This window comes from Carettochelys insculpta, chromosome 2 (genome assembly GCF_033958435.1).
Source record: "Carettochelys insculpta isolate YL-2023 chromosome 2, ASM3395843v1, whole genome shotgun sequence".
Lineage (NCBI taxonomy): Eukaryota > Metazoa > Chordata > Testudines > Carettochelyidae > Carettochelys > Carettochelys insculpta.
Window position 1 is genome coordinate 232,987 of NC_134138.1, and position 18,092 is coordinate 251,078.

Here is an 18,092-nt window from a genome sequence, read left to right on the forward strand (position 1 = left end):
GCCAGGCAGCGTACTTCCCGGGATGACATGTCAGGGCAACAGATGGGTGCTTCTTTCCCCCTCAGAAGAGAGTCTACTAAGACCCCCCACTCTATGTTTCTTTCTCATAGTGGTAGCAGCAGTCCTCCCAGCCTTGGGAGTACAAGGCTTCTCTGATTCTGCTGTAGGGCTTGATGCCTCATCTCCTGTATCTCCCATATCCAGAACAGCATAACACTTTCCCGATACCACAATGGGAGGATTGGGAGCAGGAGTACAGAACTGCCTGCTGCCAGAAGTGACCAGCTGCCAGTGTCCCCTCGAGACACTTCCACCTCCACTGATGGTGTGTCAGCACTCTTTTGTGTTTATCTTAACCTCAGCTGTCTCCACATGAATATTGTCCAGGAATTGCTTGTGGAGTCTAATACTCCTAAGCCTAGCTACCTTCTCCTGTAGCTCCACCACCTGCTTCCTGAGAGCTTTTATCAGAAGACACCTTCCACACTGGATGGTTTCCCCAGCCTGGACTTCAGTAGGTGGGAATTGCAAGTCACAGGCCCTGCAAAACCACACCAGGGGCTGGGTAGAGGCATCCCTCGTCAGGTGGTCTGTCTGACTTCAGGCGCCAGTGGAGGAGACAGAAGCAGTGCTGGTACGTGTTGCAGGTCTTCCTAACTATAGTGGGACCCTCCGTCAAACTTCCTCTTAAAGCTGACCTGTCTGTAGCCCCCTGGCTGCTTCACTCCCCTGATCACTCTGGCTTTTAAAGCCTGCAAACCTCAGTCAGGCCTCTCCCTTGCTAGTCACACAGGGGAAGGCTGATCCTGAGGCTGATCAACGTCAATCAAGGGAACAAGGGATCAAAAAGATTCCAACCCTCCCAGGCACAAAATCCCAACTACCACAGTAACTGAAACTGAAATCACCTGCACTCAGAAATCAAAATGTAAATACTCAGGCAAACTCGATGTGGTAGTTTGGGATATAGTTTTTTTTGTACAAAAGTTCTAGACAATGCAAAAATGGAACTAGCTCCTCTCTAAACACCCTTCTCAAAACTCCTTCCTGTTTGCAATCACCTGTTTGCAAGCTCCCCTGGTCACTTACTAGCCGGTTTTATAGACTCTGGCCTTCCTGATTGGTAAGCCCTACCCCTGGCTACAGCTTGACCACTGAGCAGAGAGTTCTAGATTTCAAACTCTAACTGGCAGCCTTAGCACACGCTCTTTCAAACAAACGAGCAGCTCAGCACATGGCTGTCCACACACACACACACACACACACACACACACACACACAAGCCCAGTACACAGTCACAAGGTAACCCCCAAGCACAAACACACACGCTCCAGACAGCCACTTACCCCAAGGTCCTGTGGGCTACTCCTCCTTCACCTGGATAGCACCCTTCTCAAAACTCCCTCTTATTTGCAATCACCTGGTCGCAACCACACACCACACCACAGCAATACTAATCTTGGAACCTTTCCTTGCAACAAACCCCACTGGCAGCTCTGGTCATGTGTGTCAACTGGAGACACCATCACTGTACCTAACCATGTCAGTCACATGAACAGGGGCTCATATTCCTTCACTTCCACTAATGTGATATATGTCGTGATGTGCCACCAATGCCTCTCTGCCATGTATATTGGACAAACTGGAAAAATCACTTCACCAAAGAATGAATAGATGCAAATCAAACATTAGGAATGTGAATACACATAAACAGTTAAGTGAGCACTTCAATTTGGCAGGACACAGCACTGAACACTTAAAGGTGTGTGTTTAGGTTAGGTTTATGAAGAGAAGATAAAGGATAGCTTAGGTGGTCCTCAAGAGGAAAAGAAAAGGCTGACTTGTACAGAACACCAGGGAAACAATGACAGGACCTCCTGCATCCCAGCCAAGACCAGGCAACAAGGAGGAATTGGGAAAGTAATCATCTTGTGTAGGAGACTTTTGAATGCACATTGGTTTGGATTTTCCAAAAGAAGTTTTACTGAAGGCACAGGAACAAACCATCCTGCTGCATAGTAAGAAATGCAAACATGGTAGGCAACCAGCTTGGCTTAACAGGAAAATCTTTAGTCAGCTTAAACTCGAAAAGGATGCGTACAAGAAATGGAAATGTGGACAGTTGACTGAGGAGGAGTTTAAACATACGGCTGGAGAATGCCGGAGAGTAATCAGGAAAACAAAAGCATAATTGGAACTGCAGCTGGCAAGGGACGTGAAGGGTAACAAGACGGGTTTCTACAGGCATGTTAACAATAAACAAGTTATTACAGAAGGTGTGGAGCCATTACTGGATGAGAGAGGTAGCCTAGTGACAGACGATGTAGGAAAAGCTCAACCACTCAATGCTTTTTTTGCCTCAGTCTTCACGAACAAAGTAAACTCCCACATGATGGTCCTAGACAATGCAGTATGGGAAGGTGGATGGCAGCCATCTGTGGGGAAGAAACAAGTTCTGAGCTGTCTAGAAAAACTAGATGTACACAAATCCTTGGGTATGGATTTAATACACCCAAGGGTACTGAGGGAATTGGCAGACATTATTGCTGAACCTTTGGCCGTTAGCTTTGAAGACTCTTAGAGATCGGGGGAGATCCCAGATGACTGGAAAAAGGCAAACACAGTGCCCATCTTTAAAAAAGGAAAGAAGGACAATCCAGGGAATTATAGCCTGGACAGCCTTACCTCAATCCCTGGAAAAATAATGGAGGGGATCCTCAAGGAATTGATTTTGGAGCACTTGGAAGAAGGGAAAGTGATCAAAAGTAGCCAACATGGATTCACCAAAGGCAAGTCCTTCCTGACCAATCTGATTATGATGAGGTAACAGGCTCTGTGGACTTGGGGAAGTCAGTGGATGCGATATACCTTGATGTCAGCAAAGCTTTTGATAGAGTCTACAACAACATCCTTAGCCATAAGTTAAAAAAATATGGATTGGATCCTTGGACTATAAGATGGATAGAAAGCTGACTTGACAGTAGGGCCCAACAGGTAGTGGTTAATGGCTTAATATCTGGATGGCAGTCGATTTCAAGTGGAGTGCTGCAAGCCTCGGTTCTGGGACCAGTGTTGTTCAACATCTTTATTAGTGACCTGGATGAGGGACTGGATTGCACCCTCAGCAAGTTTGCGGATGACACAAAACTAGGGGAAGAGGTAGATACATTGGAGTGCAGAGAGAGAATCCAGAGTGACCTGGATAAATTAGAGGGAGGACTTCGCCAAAAGAAATCTGATGCAGTTCAACAAGGAGAAGTGTAGAGTCCTGCACCTGGGGTGGACGAATCCCAAGCATTGTTATAGGCTGGGAACTGACTGGCTCAGAAGCAGTACGGTGGAAAGGGACCTAGGGGTTATGGTGGATGAAAGGCTGGATATGAGTCAACAGTGTGCCCTTGTAGCCAAGAACGCTAACGGCAAACTAGGGTGCATTGGGGGAGCATTTCAAGCAGAACTAGAGAAGTTGTAGTTCCCCTCTATTCGGCACCGGTGAGGCCACATCTGGAATATTGTGTCCAGTTTTGGGCCCCCCAGTATGAAATGGATGTGGATGTAATGGAGCAGGTTCAGTGGAGGGCAACAAAAATTATTAAGGGGCTAGAGCACAAGACCTATGAGGATAGGCTACGGGATTTGGGCTTGTTTAGTTTACAGTAGAGAAAACTTGGGGGTGATTTAATAGCAGCCTTCAACTTCCTGAAGGGGAGCTCTAAAGAGGAGGTTGAGAACCTGTTCTCAGTGGTGGCAGATGGCAGAACAAGGAGTAGTGGTCTAAAGCTGAAAAGGGAGAGGTGTAGGTTAGATATTAGAAAAAAACTACTTCACTAGGAGGGTGGTGAAGCACTGGAATGCGTTGCCTAAAGAGTTGGTGGATTCTCCATCCCTTGTGGTTTTTAAGTCCTGGCTTGAAAAGGTTCTGGCTGGGATGACTTAATGGGGGTTGATCCTGCTTGAATCAGGGGGCTGGACTGGATGACCTGCTGAAGTCCCTTCCAGCCCTATGATTCTATGATTACCCAGCTGAAGTAATCCATCTTCCTGACTCTTTGGCGACTGGGCTAGAGTAGGGCTCAGCACGTAGGTGTGGGTGAGAGAAGTCCAAACACTTCCTGCAGGAACGTGCCACCATCCCTGCTGTCTCTGGCAATGCCAGTGTTCTTTTTTTGCTCTCTAACTCTTTTTCACACTCACCTTCTCTGGGCCTCTTATGCTCTCCTCCTTTTCTCCCAGCTGGGGAGGTTTTTTAAACAGTCCTGTGGCAGCCTCAATTGTGCCTCAAGTGAGCTCACTGGCCCTAACAGATTTATAGCAGCTCCTCCTTGCCTGCATCCCCAGGTCAGCTGGTCTTGTTGCCCTTAAGTATTCCTCTGTTAATTTAGCCAGGTCACCCCCTTCCCTTCTCAGCAAGCCCTCAGGCCCAACCCTGTCACAATATGTAAATTTAGAATAATCAGGAGATAATACAGAAAAATAATCCCAATCCCAACCTTAGAGATATGAGGTCTTGAACAAACCTTGAGTTATCTCAATCCCAACCTTGAGATATGAGGTCTGAGGTATCAGAAACACAAGTTTATACTTTGTGTACTATCTTTAGTAGAGATAAGTAAACATCTTCTTAAGAATCTGCTTACTTTTTCTAACAGACACAGTCAATGTTAGTAGGCACTCGATATTTAAGGCATTGGTTCTAGGGGTGATATTGTTCAACAGCTTTATTAATGACCTGGATGTGGGGATGGATTGCAACCTCAGTAAATTGCAGATGACACTAAGCTAGGGGGCCAGGTAGATACATTGGAGGGTACGGGATATGGTCCAGAGTGACCTAGACAGATTGGAGGATTAGGCCAAAAGAAATCTGATGAGGTTCACCAAGGACAAGTACAGAGTCCTGCACCTGGAATGGAAGAATCCCAAGCATTGTTACTGGCTCAGGACTGACTGACTAAGTTGCGGTGCATCAAAAAAGGACTTGAGGATTATGGTGGATGACAGGCTGGATATGGGTCAACAGTATGCCCTGGTATCCAAGAAGACAAACAGCATACTGGGATGCATTAGGAGAAGCATTTCCAGCAGATCTAGAGAAGTTATTATTCCCCTCTACTTGGCACTGGTGAGGCCACATCTGGAGTAGTGCATCCAGTTCTTGGTCCCCCAGTAGAGAAAGGATGTGGATGCGCTAGAGAGGATTCAGTGAGGACAGCAAAAATGTCTAAGGGACTGGAGCACATGACCTACGAGAAGAGGCTGAGAGATTTGGTCTTATTTAGTTTGCAGAATAGAATACTGAGGTGCAATTTGATAGCAGCCTTCAACTTCCTGAAAGTGGTTTCTAAAGAGGATGGAGGGAGGCTCTTCTCAATGGTAACAGATGGCAGAACAAGGAAAAATTGTTTGAAATTACAGAGGCAGAGCTGTAGGCTGGATATTAGGAAACACTATTTCAGCAGCAGGATGGTGAAGCACTGGAATGCTTTGCCTAGAGAGGTAGTAGAATCTATGTCCCCAGAGGTTTTTAAGTCCCGTGTTGACATAGTCCTGGCTGGGATGATTTAGATGGGTTGATCCTGCTTTGGGTGGGTGGGGTGGGGCTGAACTAGATAGCCTCCTGAGGTGCCTTCCAGCCCTTAGAATTCAATGATTTTATGATTCCAGCCCTTAGAATTCAATGATTTTATGATTCTATGATTGTGTGACTTGGCCTTCGTAGCATCCACTGGCAAAAAGTTCCACAAGTTGCCCGTATATTGTGTGAGGAAATACTTCCTTTAGTTTTTGTTTTGTTTTTTTTAAAATCTTTCTGCTTATTAATTTCTTTTCATGTACCCTAATTCTTGTGTTATGAAAGGGAGTAAATAACACTTTCATATTTACTTTCTCTATACAAGTCATGGTTTTGTAGACCTCTATCGCTCTCAGTTGTCACATTTCCAAGATGAAGAGTCCCATTTTTCTTTATCTGTTCTCTAAGGATGCTGTTCATCTAGTTTATAATTTGTTGCCCTTTGTTGCTGGGACCTTTTCCAATTCCAATTCCAATATATCTTTTCTGCGGTGGGGCAATCTGATCTACATGCAGCATTCAAGATGTGAGGATAAAATGGATTTATCTAGAGGCAATATGATATTAGCTGCCTTATTATCTATCCATTTCATAATAGTTCCAACATTCTGTTCTCTATTTTGACTTCCACTGTATGAGTGGATGTTTTCAAAGAGCAGCCCATAATGACTCCCAAGATTATGTAGCCTGCCCTCCATTATGTTATACGTATAGTTGGGATTATATTTTCCAGTCTGTGCCTGATTTTTGAGATCTCTTTGTAACTCTTCAGTCTGTTGTAACTCTTCACAGTCTGCTTTGGACTTAATATCTTGACTACTCTTGTATCATCCCTGGATTAACCAGGAAGTCTCCAATGTTCTATAAATCAAAAAGGAGTCCTACAAAAAGTGGAAACTAGGTTATATTACATAGCATGAAGGGCCAAAATTAGAAATGCCAAGACACAAAACATGTTTAAATTATCTAGAGACACAAAGGGTAAAAAGTAAACAGTCAACAAATACATTAGAAGCAAGAAGACAACCAGGGACAAATTAGGCCCATTATTCAATGAAGACAAAAAAACAATAACAGAAAGTATGGAAATAGCAGAGATGCTTAATGACTACTTTACTGTGTTTTTTTACCAAGGTAGTTGGTGGAGATTGCGCACCTAACATTATGAATAGCATTGAAAGTAGATTAGATTCAGCAGTTAAAGAAAGAAAAGAGCAAGTTATAAATGTATGTGACAAGTTATATGTGTCATCTAAACAAATCCTAGAATACTCAAGGAGCTGAAAGAACAGCTATCTGTGCCATTACTTGTCATGGAAGACAGGAGAAATTCCACAAACTGAAAAAAGGCAAATATAGTGCCACTCTATAAAAAGAGAAATAAGGACCACCCAGAAGACTACAGACCTTCAGCTTAACTTCTGTACCCAGAAAGATAATGGATAATAATTAAAGAATCCATTTGCAAACGTCCGGAAGATAAAAGAGTGATAAGTAACAGTATGGATTTGTAAAGAGCAAATCATGTCAAATTAACCTGATAGCTTTCTTTGATAGGATAACAAGCCTTGTGGATAAGGAGGAAGTGGTAAATGTGGTATATCTAGATTTTTAGTAAATGATTTGATACAGTCTTGCGTGATTTCATTTTAACAAACTAGGAAAATACAACTTTGATGGAGATACGATAAAGTCGGTGTAGGACTGATTTGATCACAGTTTCCAGAGAGTCATAATCAATGCTTCACAGTCATACTGGAAGGGCATGAAGACTAGAGTTCCACTGAGACCAGCTGACGGGTGCCCTGGTGGACCCGTATTTCGAAAAAGTGGTATCCGGGTTTGGATTGCAAAGTCTGTGCCCTGTTCTTTCAATTTTCTTTCAAAAGACGGGTTTACAAGTGTGGACACTCCTCCTGCTCTTTCGAAAAAGGGCCACTTATTTTGATTTTTTGTGCACGTGTAGTCACAGCTTATATGTTTAAGCTCCCAGGCCTTTCTTTTCAAGGTGTTGTGAAGGTTTTCTTTGAAGACAAGAACTGAGCATTCAGCTATGGGATGATTATTTTGTGAAAAGTCTTTATTGATAGGTGATATGGTCTTTTTGCCTTTTAACATTTGAGCACCTAGTAGTACACTACTATACAGTGTGGTGTCCATGTGGGCTCTGTGGCCACACCATAAATGGTCCCTGATGTATTTTGACCTTCTCCACTTTGAAATGAAAATTCAAAGTCCTTTAGTGACTTCTTGAGGCACAGCAGCAAAGTCCACACATCTGTGTGATTTGTTAGTCTTCTGCAGCTGTATCGCGCCCCCCCCCCCGCCACCCCCTTGGTGCTACTGTTCATCCAGACAAGCCCCTATAAATACATAAAATCAGTAGTAGACCTTTAACTCTATATTTTGATTGCAGAACAAGGAAGGATCAATTATGGTTGGTAGTTGTATAGCATGATAAAGGGTAGCATGAACATGGCAATGAGCAAGTGGCTGGGTCACTTTACTATTCAGTTTTAAACTTTCAAATAATTTGGTTTAATTCATACAGTACTGCTGTTTGGAACAGATACATTACCCAACTGCAAACATAAAATTGTGGATTTGAGTCAACGAGTGTGGTACTGTTGAAGTCAATGGAAGGGCACAGATTTTCGACCACCTGAGGATCTGGCCATGTACATTTTTCAGTAGATTTTTTTAACCCCCACACCTTCATCTGGCTTGATAATGACTGGGGCTTCTGGGTATTAATGATTTCATACAGTAACAGAGAGGTAGCCATGTTAGTCTGTATCCTAACAAAACAAAAAAGCAGTCATGTAGCACTTTAAAGACTAACAAAAATTTCTTAGGTGATGAGCTTTCGTGGGGCAGACCCACTTTTTCAGATCTATCACCAGATCTGAAAAAAAATGGGTCTGTTCCACAAAAGCTCATCACCTGAGAAATTATGTTGTTAGGCTTTAAAGTGCCTCATGACTGTTTTTGTTTTGATTTCATACATAATGTTATTAGAGATATAGAACTTAGTGTAGAATGTGTCATACTGCTTTTTTTCTTCTTTGTGATATTAGCCACACTTCACTGAGGCTCTTTTCTTTTTAACAGTCATTTTATTTGGGAGAAAAAAAGTAAATACTTACAGATCAGGTAATCTGTAACCCTCCAGCTCACTGCCTGCCTGGCCTTGGCAACCTGGCCTCCCTCATCCCACCTACCAATTTAAACTCACCATCAGCAATGAATTCTCTATTTTAAATCTGACTCCAGCACAGTCTTGTAGTAAATTAAATTGCTTATTGCACCACAATATACAAAACTGCTTGGCTGGAATCCTTTTAATGTATAACAGTAGCAAGAAACTGAGTAAGAGAAAAGATACAGTTCTGTACAGGACTAAGATTGATCTGTTCCAGGCTATGAACTCTTGTGCCATCTTCCATCTGGAGTTATTTGCAACATGGAGTAAATTTAAAACTATCTATTTGGCTCCTTATTGGGTTTTTGCCCAGCTGTTCCCCACCTCTCTGCTCCTATTCTTTTTTCTACTATATTTATGTCTGATTGACCTGTTCATCTTAGAAATAAATCCAGCCACACAGTACTGCATTTGACCATGCTTCCAGCACCCAACAGAACAAACAGCTTTTGTCTCTGTAAATGTAATTAATTTATTTAGGGATGGTATCATGACAGGCACTTTGAAATTTTTAATTCTTTAAGACACAAATAAAGATACATCCACACATCTGGTGCTTGCAGCTCCAAGTAACTCCAAGTAGTTATTCATTAAGGCAGCGGCTTTATTTCATTTTTTTTAATTAAAAAGTTTAAAAATCCCAGCATTTTTATTAAAAATATGTGCCATTCGCCTTGCATCACTAAGTGTGCACCAACCACCTGCAGCAGCATACTCCATCCCAGCAGTGCCACCCTAAACCTGAATGAGTGCAGGAGAGATGCTGGAGAGAGCTATTGTGGAGCAGGCCAACCCCACACTCACCTGGCAACTGGTTCCTTTGCCCACAGGAGTGACTCTGGCATCCTGTGCTTATTCTGCAGCAGCAGCAGCTCCTGTGTCCTGCAGTGCTGTGCCAGGTGCCCTACACTCATCCCCCCACCCCCACCCCAGTAGTAGCTCCTGAAGCTCCTGTGTCACATGACACTGGGCCCAGTACCCTGCTGCTATCATTGCAACTGGGCACACTGGTTCGCAGCACTGCTCAGATTTGGCCTGATTCCTCTGCCATGACAATGCGTCAAGCAGGCCAAATCTGAGAGAGTGTGGCCCAGTCCAAAAGGGCAAAATGCCATTTACTGATGTTTGCTCCCACCCAGTCATGCTGGAAGGACTGGTAGCTCAAACTTGAGCCACTTTGCAACCTAGAGCATGTAGAGCAGGGAACCAAGCCCAAATTCATGGGACAGTAATCACATGACCTGCTGCTGCATCATTATGACCACTCAGGACAACCAAAATGTTGACAAATGGGGCAAGCACACTCTCCATGAGTTTTTTTCCAGCTGTGCTCATGGGAGGGGTATCAGCTATTTCTCAGTCTCACTGGGATTGGCAGGAAAATTCAGAAGGATAGTTCAAAATAAGGGCACTTACTTCCTACCCACAACATCTGCACCAGATAAAGCAAAAGCTTGGCTAGAAAGTTGTATTCTTCAGACAAAGCTAGAAAGACTCCTCAGTGTATGAGAAGAGGCCAGGAAGAGATGGTCTGCCCAGGTCGTTAAGATCATTTGATCACTGTCTTCTAGATACAGCTCTAATCGGATTCTGAAAGGCAGTTCTCTGCAACATTCCTTTTTTGTTTTTGTTTGCCTTTCTGTCTTGCTTTTTGTTGGGGGAAGCAAGGAACAGCTGACATGCATGAATTAGGTCTGACCCCTTGTATGTTTCACACAGTCCAAAGGAGTAAAGCAGCCACTTGTAAAAAAATAAAGTCAGGGGCTCTTTCTGCAGTTACAGTTGTCACACAATGGCTTAGACTGCAGGTAAGCTCCCAACCTCTGAGGCTGGAAGGGGAGCCACAACTGCAATAGGAAACAGCTTTTTTGCAAATCAGGGAAGGAGGCCAGAGCAGATTCTCCAAAGTCTTGTTGCTCATTTTCAACGAAATTGTGTGCCCCTTCCCACAGCCCAGGTACTGCAAGATATTTTCCTGTGATGCCTTGCCAGCAGAGGACTAGAGCTTCCTGTGATTTTTATGCATTTATTTTTTAATTTACCAGATTATTCATTTGTATCTCTAGAAACACAGATAAAAAATATAAGGTCAGATATAATTTCCAGCACTGAGATGCATTGCCAGTGATTCTGTTGCCTAAAAGTCCCAGGCTGAAGAATAACAGACTCAAGACAGCAATTCGTACGTACATCCTTCTTCTTTCTTTGATACCCACCTTCTACCCCTGCCCTACCAGATAATCCAGTACCACAGCATGAACAATACTGGCTGGTCTGGGCCAGGCCTGGTACCAAATGCTTTGACAGAAACCTGTGTGAGAAGAAAAAACAAACATAGCTTGGCTTTTCTAAAGACCCTTTCCTCCCTCTCCTGTCATCACAAAGACGGAACCTGCTAACACTTGAAATGGCATACCCTTTGCTACAAATCTCTCCCTAAGTGAAAACTCTTTTTGGCAATACACCCTTAAAGAAAATTTTGTTTGGCGAAGGCTGCTTTGTACAGGCATTATTCTATTATCTACTAGCTGAGCTAATCTGAACTAGAGACACTGTTTGTCCCAGCATGGAATGTAAATTCCTTATTCTGCTTCCTTCCAGTTGCCTGCTCATGGATCCCCCTCTAAAGCAGTATTTCCAACTGTTTTTAAAAACACCCATGAGGTTATAGAATACTAAGTATAACAGCTGGATATGTACCGATGGGCAGGGTCATAACTGTAGGTAAGGGCAAAGAATTTACTGCAAGATTTTGCTCCTGGAAACTGTTAAAGAGCCTTCTGGCACTACCTATGAAGAAGAAATGGACTGCAACCTGAGAACTATCCAAAAACCAGCATTCTTCTCCTAAATGAGAAGCATAGTATTCTCTGGCTCAGGGCAGAGCTTTGCATTATAGTTTTTATATTCCCCTCCCCAAATAATAGCAAGCGTGTTATGTCTGCTGTGGAGCTTTCCTGTGCAGATGATGAACAGATTCAATTTTTTGTTTTTTGTTTTTATTTTAAACAATCTGTTGATTTAATTTTTTTATGCTGTGGGTCCTATTGCAGTAAAATTGCCTTTCATCATGTAACTGTACAAGGAAATCATGTTGTAGGAGGCCAATGTTGTACTATTGCCCACTCAACAACATGAAGGCATATTCATTATGTTACTACTGTCCATCACTGAAGCATAATTTCTCCTTTCTTCATTGACAGACTAATTACAGCACCTGGAGTTGTGTTTAGGCAGCATTTCTAAGGTCACTTTTTGGTTTTGAAGGTCCCCAAGAGTTTAGGCATAAATTTCCCCATTTTCTTGTCTCTGGCATCTGTGTCATGTTCCTCATCAATCTGAATTGGTTGTTCATCCTTCTTGCAGAAGACTTCAAACCTACTATACACTCGCTTCTCCCTCCGCATACTTTCCATCTTTTTTAGAAGTGTTTCTCTGTCCTCTGATGGTTGCCTCTGAAAATTCCTCCTGTGGCTCCCAAAACTCTCTGACCTGCTAATGTTGCAGCTATTCTCCATTTCGCCTTTACTTTCCAAGCTGGTGGTTGACTTGGAAAGATCAGGATTACTTGTGGATGGTAATTGCTTGGCCAACTCAGCTCTGTTCTTCTGACAGTTAGCAGAAATTTGCTCCAGAATCACCTTTGTGTCATCACGGAGGTTGCTGCTGTATAGGATGTTTGCGGTAGAAGAAGCAAACCTGGTCTGAGATGGCTGGTTGCTTTTGAGGGCAGGTGCTGTCATGGTCTTTTGAGATGTCTCTTCGTCCCTCACTTCCTGACATTCCCCCTTGGAAGATCGTTTAAGACTCATGGTCTGCTTGTCAAAATATCCACTCTCGAGTATGGTTTCCTCATCTGATTTCTTTTCACTTTTCGGATTTAGTAACTGTTTCAACCTTAGCGATCCTTTTCTAAAAAATTCCAATGGACTCTGTTCCTGTTTGGCACCCTCTTCCTCAGATTTATTGAGGGAGCTGTCAGACCCTTGATTCTGGTATGATATTTCAGGAATTGATGTGGTGCTTATCCTAGCCTGTGGTTTCTTGCATTCTGTTTCATATTGTTCCCGTGTGTCTCCTTTGACTGCCAGCTTATCCCTCTTGTCTGGCAAAGCAAGCTCCTGAGTATCTCCTTCAAATATCAGGCTCTCCTTTGTCAAAGGAGCAGGTTTATTGTCTGTGGGATGGAACCGAGAAGATAGTTTTTCCATTTTGCTGCTAATATTTGTTATAGGATCCTTACTCAATGTGTCAAGGAGCTGGGTGGCTGAGGCAGATATACCAAGCTGTTTCTCAGATTCAGTGTGCATCTTACAACTACTGAAGGAGTGTTTTGAGTCCAGCACCCTACTCTCCAGGATCTTGTATTGCATGGATTTGGTACATTTTTTCTCTGCATTCTGGGACTCTTCCTGGAGAAAACTGGAAATAGCTTTAGTACGACTAACTGTAGTGCTTTCTGTGTCTTTGCCCGCAGTTTTATACTTCTCTAAAAGCTCTGCTACCTTAGAAGAGGTGGCTGCCTTTATCGTTTCATTGTCTTTTATAATTTCACTGGATATTTGCTCCTTTTGGATCATCTGAACCTTCTCCGTGGTCATGTTCTGTTGCTCTAATTTGGCAGCATTAAAAATCAAAGAAGACCTGAGCCTAGAGCTCCTCTGGATCAAAGGATTTATCCTGGGCCTAAATGGATCCTGCTTTACAAGGGAAGTCTCCTCACCTGGTCTCTCTGTACCCATTGACTCTGTGGCACTTTCAATTCCCAATGATTTATTATTAAATGTCATGGGAGACTTGAATGATGGGATCAGGTCACTGGGATATTTTGTGAGGGGCTCCCCAAGGCTCAAAACATCATTATATGAGTCTGATTCTATGGGCATTGGGATGCCTTCATCTCCTGGTTCAGACTGGTATGCACTCAGGTATGAAGAAATCCTCCAGTTACGTAAACCTACTCTGTTTTCCTGGGTCTTCTTGTCCTGATCTGGATCCTGATCTTGTAGAAACAGTCGTTGTTCCAGGTTCTGCTTCTGTGTGGGGGATGTCTGGCACATGAATTTCTGCCCTATGTTTTGCCTCCTTAGTGACATCTGTCCTAGTGGCCCATTCCCTGCAGGGTTCACCTGGTCAGAGCCATGCCTCACTTCCCTGGAAGAATCTGAGGGCTCATAATCTAGCCTTAAGGGAAAACTCTCCTGTGGGAAGTGGGATTCAAGTTCAGGGTATCTGGGGCCCTGTGTATAATCCTCAAGTTCATTGAATCCTGGTCTACCACTTCGAATTCGTTCAAAGAACCCCTGAGGCTTGCTGGAAGCATGGGGATGTTCAAATTGGTACTGGTAGAACTGGTCCTTTTGAAAGTGACTGGACTGCATTTTAAACTCATCCAGATTGTTCATAAACATCTGCCTAGAATACTGCTTTGAAGAAGAAAAATTTTCACAGGTTCCTTCAGCAAAGCTGTGCCTTTTAAATGAATCCAGCTCTAGTTGCTTGGAGCGGAGAAAACCTCTGACAGGCTCAATCTGAGAATTCTCCATTTCTACCTTCTTAGAATACATGCGCATTGCTGACCCCTCCATAGTATGGCGCATCAGATCATCCCGTCTAAAAGCTGACAAGAAATACCTATCTGGATCAACTCTGTCCATGAAGGGGGGAAAGATGTTGTCATCCCGCTGGAATAGCAGGTGTGGTTTCTTTGGAAAGAAGGGCATATTGTTGCCAAAAGGGGCCATGGTAAATGGGGTTTCTGCCTTCACCAAGACGTTGGCTGGTGGAATGAGAGGGTCTGACTGTGCAAAAAGAATTCGGAATTCTTCATCGAAGCTGGACACCAGCTCCCCTTGGAAGATATGAGCAATGCTTCGATGAATCTTCTCAAAGGACCACATAAAACTGCACCAAGATAGAGAAACAATTGTGTGATTAGCATCTGAGCTGTCAAATCAACAGCACCAATTCACATTCATCATTCACTGGAATTGGGCCTTCAACTAGCATGCTAACACTACGTACTACTCTAGCAGCTTTCTGCTGCCCACAATCCAAGCCCTTATAGGCTTACGTTCTAAACTGAGTGATCTAATATAGCAAGTAGTAACCACAAAGAGGAGGAGACGTGGAAAGGAGGATGAGGGTTATGGTAAAATATGCTAATAAGACTGTTCTGTGCTGATTTTTTAAAAATTAAAATATTTTAAAGTTACATTAATACATTATTTTAATTTGTAAATAAATACCCTTGTGAGACATGAGCTCCTTTGCAGGGAAGAACTCTCCATTCCTCAAGTGCTATCTCACTTTCTCCACCAAGATCCATACAGCATTCTCCCTGCCTCAGTGAGGTAATTATTTTTCTTATCTTGGTTTTTAATGTGTGGCCAATCACTTACGTAGCAAAAGCACTTAGGTCAATCTGGTAAAAACAGCATATTATTTAAACTCAGCATAACACATAGAAGAAGTGTTGATGCTGCAGTAAAACAAAAAATTTAAAAACCAGACTATATTTGCTCCAGACACAGTCCCTGACATGACTCAGTCCAGGCTGATTATGTTGCGACTTCAGCCTTTTGGTATTTGGACTTGGTGTCCTTAGCAATGCTGGTGTCTGCAATGATTTTAAATTATTTGTGACAATTACTAACTTTTGTATGTATATTTTTATGTCCTGGATATGAATTATGTTTGGCTTTAGATTTTAGTACAGTAGACCCCCTTCCCAGAGCAGAGTTGCATAGTCTGGGTTCGCGTACTCTGAGACCTTATAGTAGTTTCTTTAGCTAACGACATATTATGGGTTTAATGGATACAACTTTTTTTAATGGATACAACTTTGCCGCTGATGTTTAGCTGGCATGGTAAGTGTGCCCCCTCCAATCAGCATCTCTTCCTAGTAAGATTCTGCAGTCCCTTCCTGTGCACCCTCACCTGTAGCTGCCACTTAGCACCACCATGCAGTCCACCAACAGGAACTTTTCTTTCACATGCCCTTTGAAGGACATCCCAGTGCGGCAGTAATAGGTGGGACCAGAAACTGTCCGAACCCTCAGGAACTGCAAACCACAGAGAGATGAGGCAGTGATGTCCAATGCAGCAGATTGTCCCCGCCTTCCCACCCTTTAGCTCACTTCTTCATAGCTGTCTCTCTCGTAATGTCAGCACTATCGTCTCTATTTGTCTTTCTGCCCAGCTACAGTGTCTCATCATGACATGACCTAGGCTACCTCCAGACTTTTATCTCCCCCCTCATTACTGCACTAACTCCTTTCTCCCCAAGCCCTTACACATAGCTGCAGTTTATCCCTTCCACCCCCCACCCAACCCTCAGGACCAGCCCATAAGTTCATAGTGATGAACACGCCCAACTGAGGCCCTCTCATGTTGTCACCTCCACATAGTTAAGGTTGATTTTGCATTTAGCAGCTGTGTCCAGGAAGAGTTGAGAGTTCATTTCATCCAGGAGGATGTACACAGGGACCCTGCGGGCAGCAGCATCTAGCACTTCACTCAGCAGATCCACATCTGTGAAAACATCCATGACTATAGCTACCACCTGTGGAAGAAAGAGTGAGATAAGGACAGTCCAATTTTAGGCCTGCCTATATTATCCCTGTATATGAACATTCACTTGCACCTGCTAACAACACAGTCTCTCCCATCTCAGCATCTACCACCGTTGTATCTACTGCATTCCTTCTCCCTTCCCCTGATTGCACCTGTCTTGCTGAACCTGTTCTGTGCCCCACTCTAGCACCTCCCCTTCTGAACTAATTTCATGTTCCTGGAGAAAAAAGTCTTACACTTTAAGGCCAGAAGGCATGATCAGATCAGAAGTTCTCAAACTGTTGCTCAGGATCCCAAAATGAGTCGTGACCCCTATTTTGATGAGGTCACGAAGTATGCCTTAGACTTGCTGGGGCGCAGGGCTGACACTGAATCCAGAACCCCAGTGCTGAAACAAAAGCATGAGGGCTTCAGCCATGAGTGGCAGGGCTCATGTTACAGGAACAACTGCCTGGGACTGAAGCCCTTTGGTTTGTCTCCCCTATTTTCCCCCAACCAGTATGGTGGGGCTTGGCAGTTGATACTTTGCTCCCATAATTGGTGGGGATTGGAAGGGCTCAGGCTTATGCCCCCCTTCCTGAGGTCAAGTGGTAATTTTTTTTATCAGAAGTGCATTGTGCAACAATGAAGTTTGTTAATCTCTGCATTAGATCATCTAGGCCTAGGCTACTCGTAAACTTAGGTCCAGCTAGGTATTGCACTCAGGGCTATGACGAAATATGTGCCCTGTATTGGTAGCAAGGTTGATCTAACCCCACTGTAGTTAGGGGCAATTAAAGAAATCATCCATTTCCCCAGTTCCTCCTTTCTGAGGGTGTGTGGATGGGTTTACTATTGCAATGGAAGATCCCCTTATATCACTGCAGCAAGTATCTATGCTACAGCACCACAGCTTGTAGTATTTGAAGCATAGACATAACCCTAGCCTGATTTCCTGCATAACGCAGACTTACCCTTATTGCCCATGATAATATGAATTTGAATAGACATATCTTTAAGCAAAGCTTTGTGTCTTGATTTGAAAGCAGCATGAGATGAAGACCCCCAACACTTCCCTTGGTAACTTTTGCCAATGGCTAACCAACATCACTATTAAAAATGTGTTCTTCCTTTCTTATTGCAATTTGTCTTCATTTTGCAGCCTATATGCTAAACTAAAGAGCCTTTAATAGCTGTTTTCCCCATTAAGATATTTTTGCATCATAATTACATCACCCCTTAAACCTCTTTTTGATAAGCTGAAGAAATTGAGTCCTGTGTCTCACCATGAAGCATTTTTTTTTGTTTGTTTGTTTTTTCCAGCCTTGGAATCATTTTTGTGGCTCTTCTTTATATTTTCTCCACTTTTTCAGCATCCTTTCAAAAGTGTCAGCACTGAATCTGGCTGCTGTATTGCAGTATTAGACTCACCAATGCAAAAAATCATTTCCCTGCTTCTGTTTGGTCTCCCTACTTTATACACCTACAGTGTCTCAGTGGGAGCTCATGTTCAATAATCAGGCCTTTTTTTCTGGCAAAACGCGGTGGAACGGCTTTTTCCCCAGCATTGCCATTTTGAAAGCTGGCTGGGCAGGGTGGCTATGAGCTGCAAGTGGCTCATTAAAGAGCCATTTGCAGCTCCCACCCTGCCTGCCAGCTGAAAGACTAGCATTCAATGTAATTGGTTTAACAGGCTGTTAAACCAATTAAATTGAGGTCTATTGATCCAGCACAGCAGGCTGCTGGGAACAGTCTCTGCTGTGC

General features: G+C 43.3%; 2 protein-coding genes across 2 annotated transcripts in view; one reads left to right on the top strand and one right to left on the bottom strand.

The window, feature by feature from the left end:
* Positions 1-18,092, top strand: part of MAPK15 (mitogen-activated protein kinase 15) — a 235,884-nt gene that overhangs the window by 158,847 nt on the left and 58,945 nt on the right. The window lies entirely within an intron of this gene.
* Positions 8,755-18,092, bottom strand: part of FAM83H (family with sequence similarity 83 member H) — a 72,322-nt gene continuing 62,984 nt past the window's right edge. The window contains exons 3-5 of the mRNA XM_074986370.1: positions 16,174-16,338; positions 15,714-15,838; positions 8,755-14,678 (exon numbers count right to left, since the gene is read on the bottom strand). Coding sequence (XP_074842471.1) covers positions 12,023-14,678; positions 15,714-15,838; positions 16,174-16,338 — 2,946 coding nt within the window. The 3' untranslated portion in view covers positions 8,755-12,022. The remainder of the gene's footprint in view (positions 14,679-15,713; positions 15,839-16,173; positions 16,339-18,092) is intronic.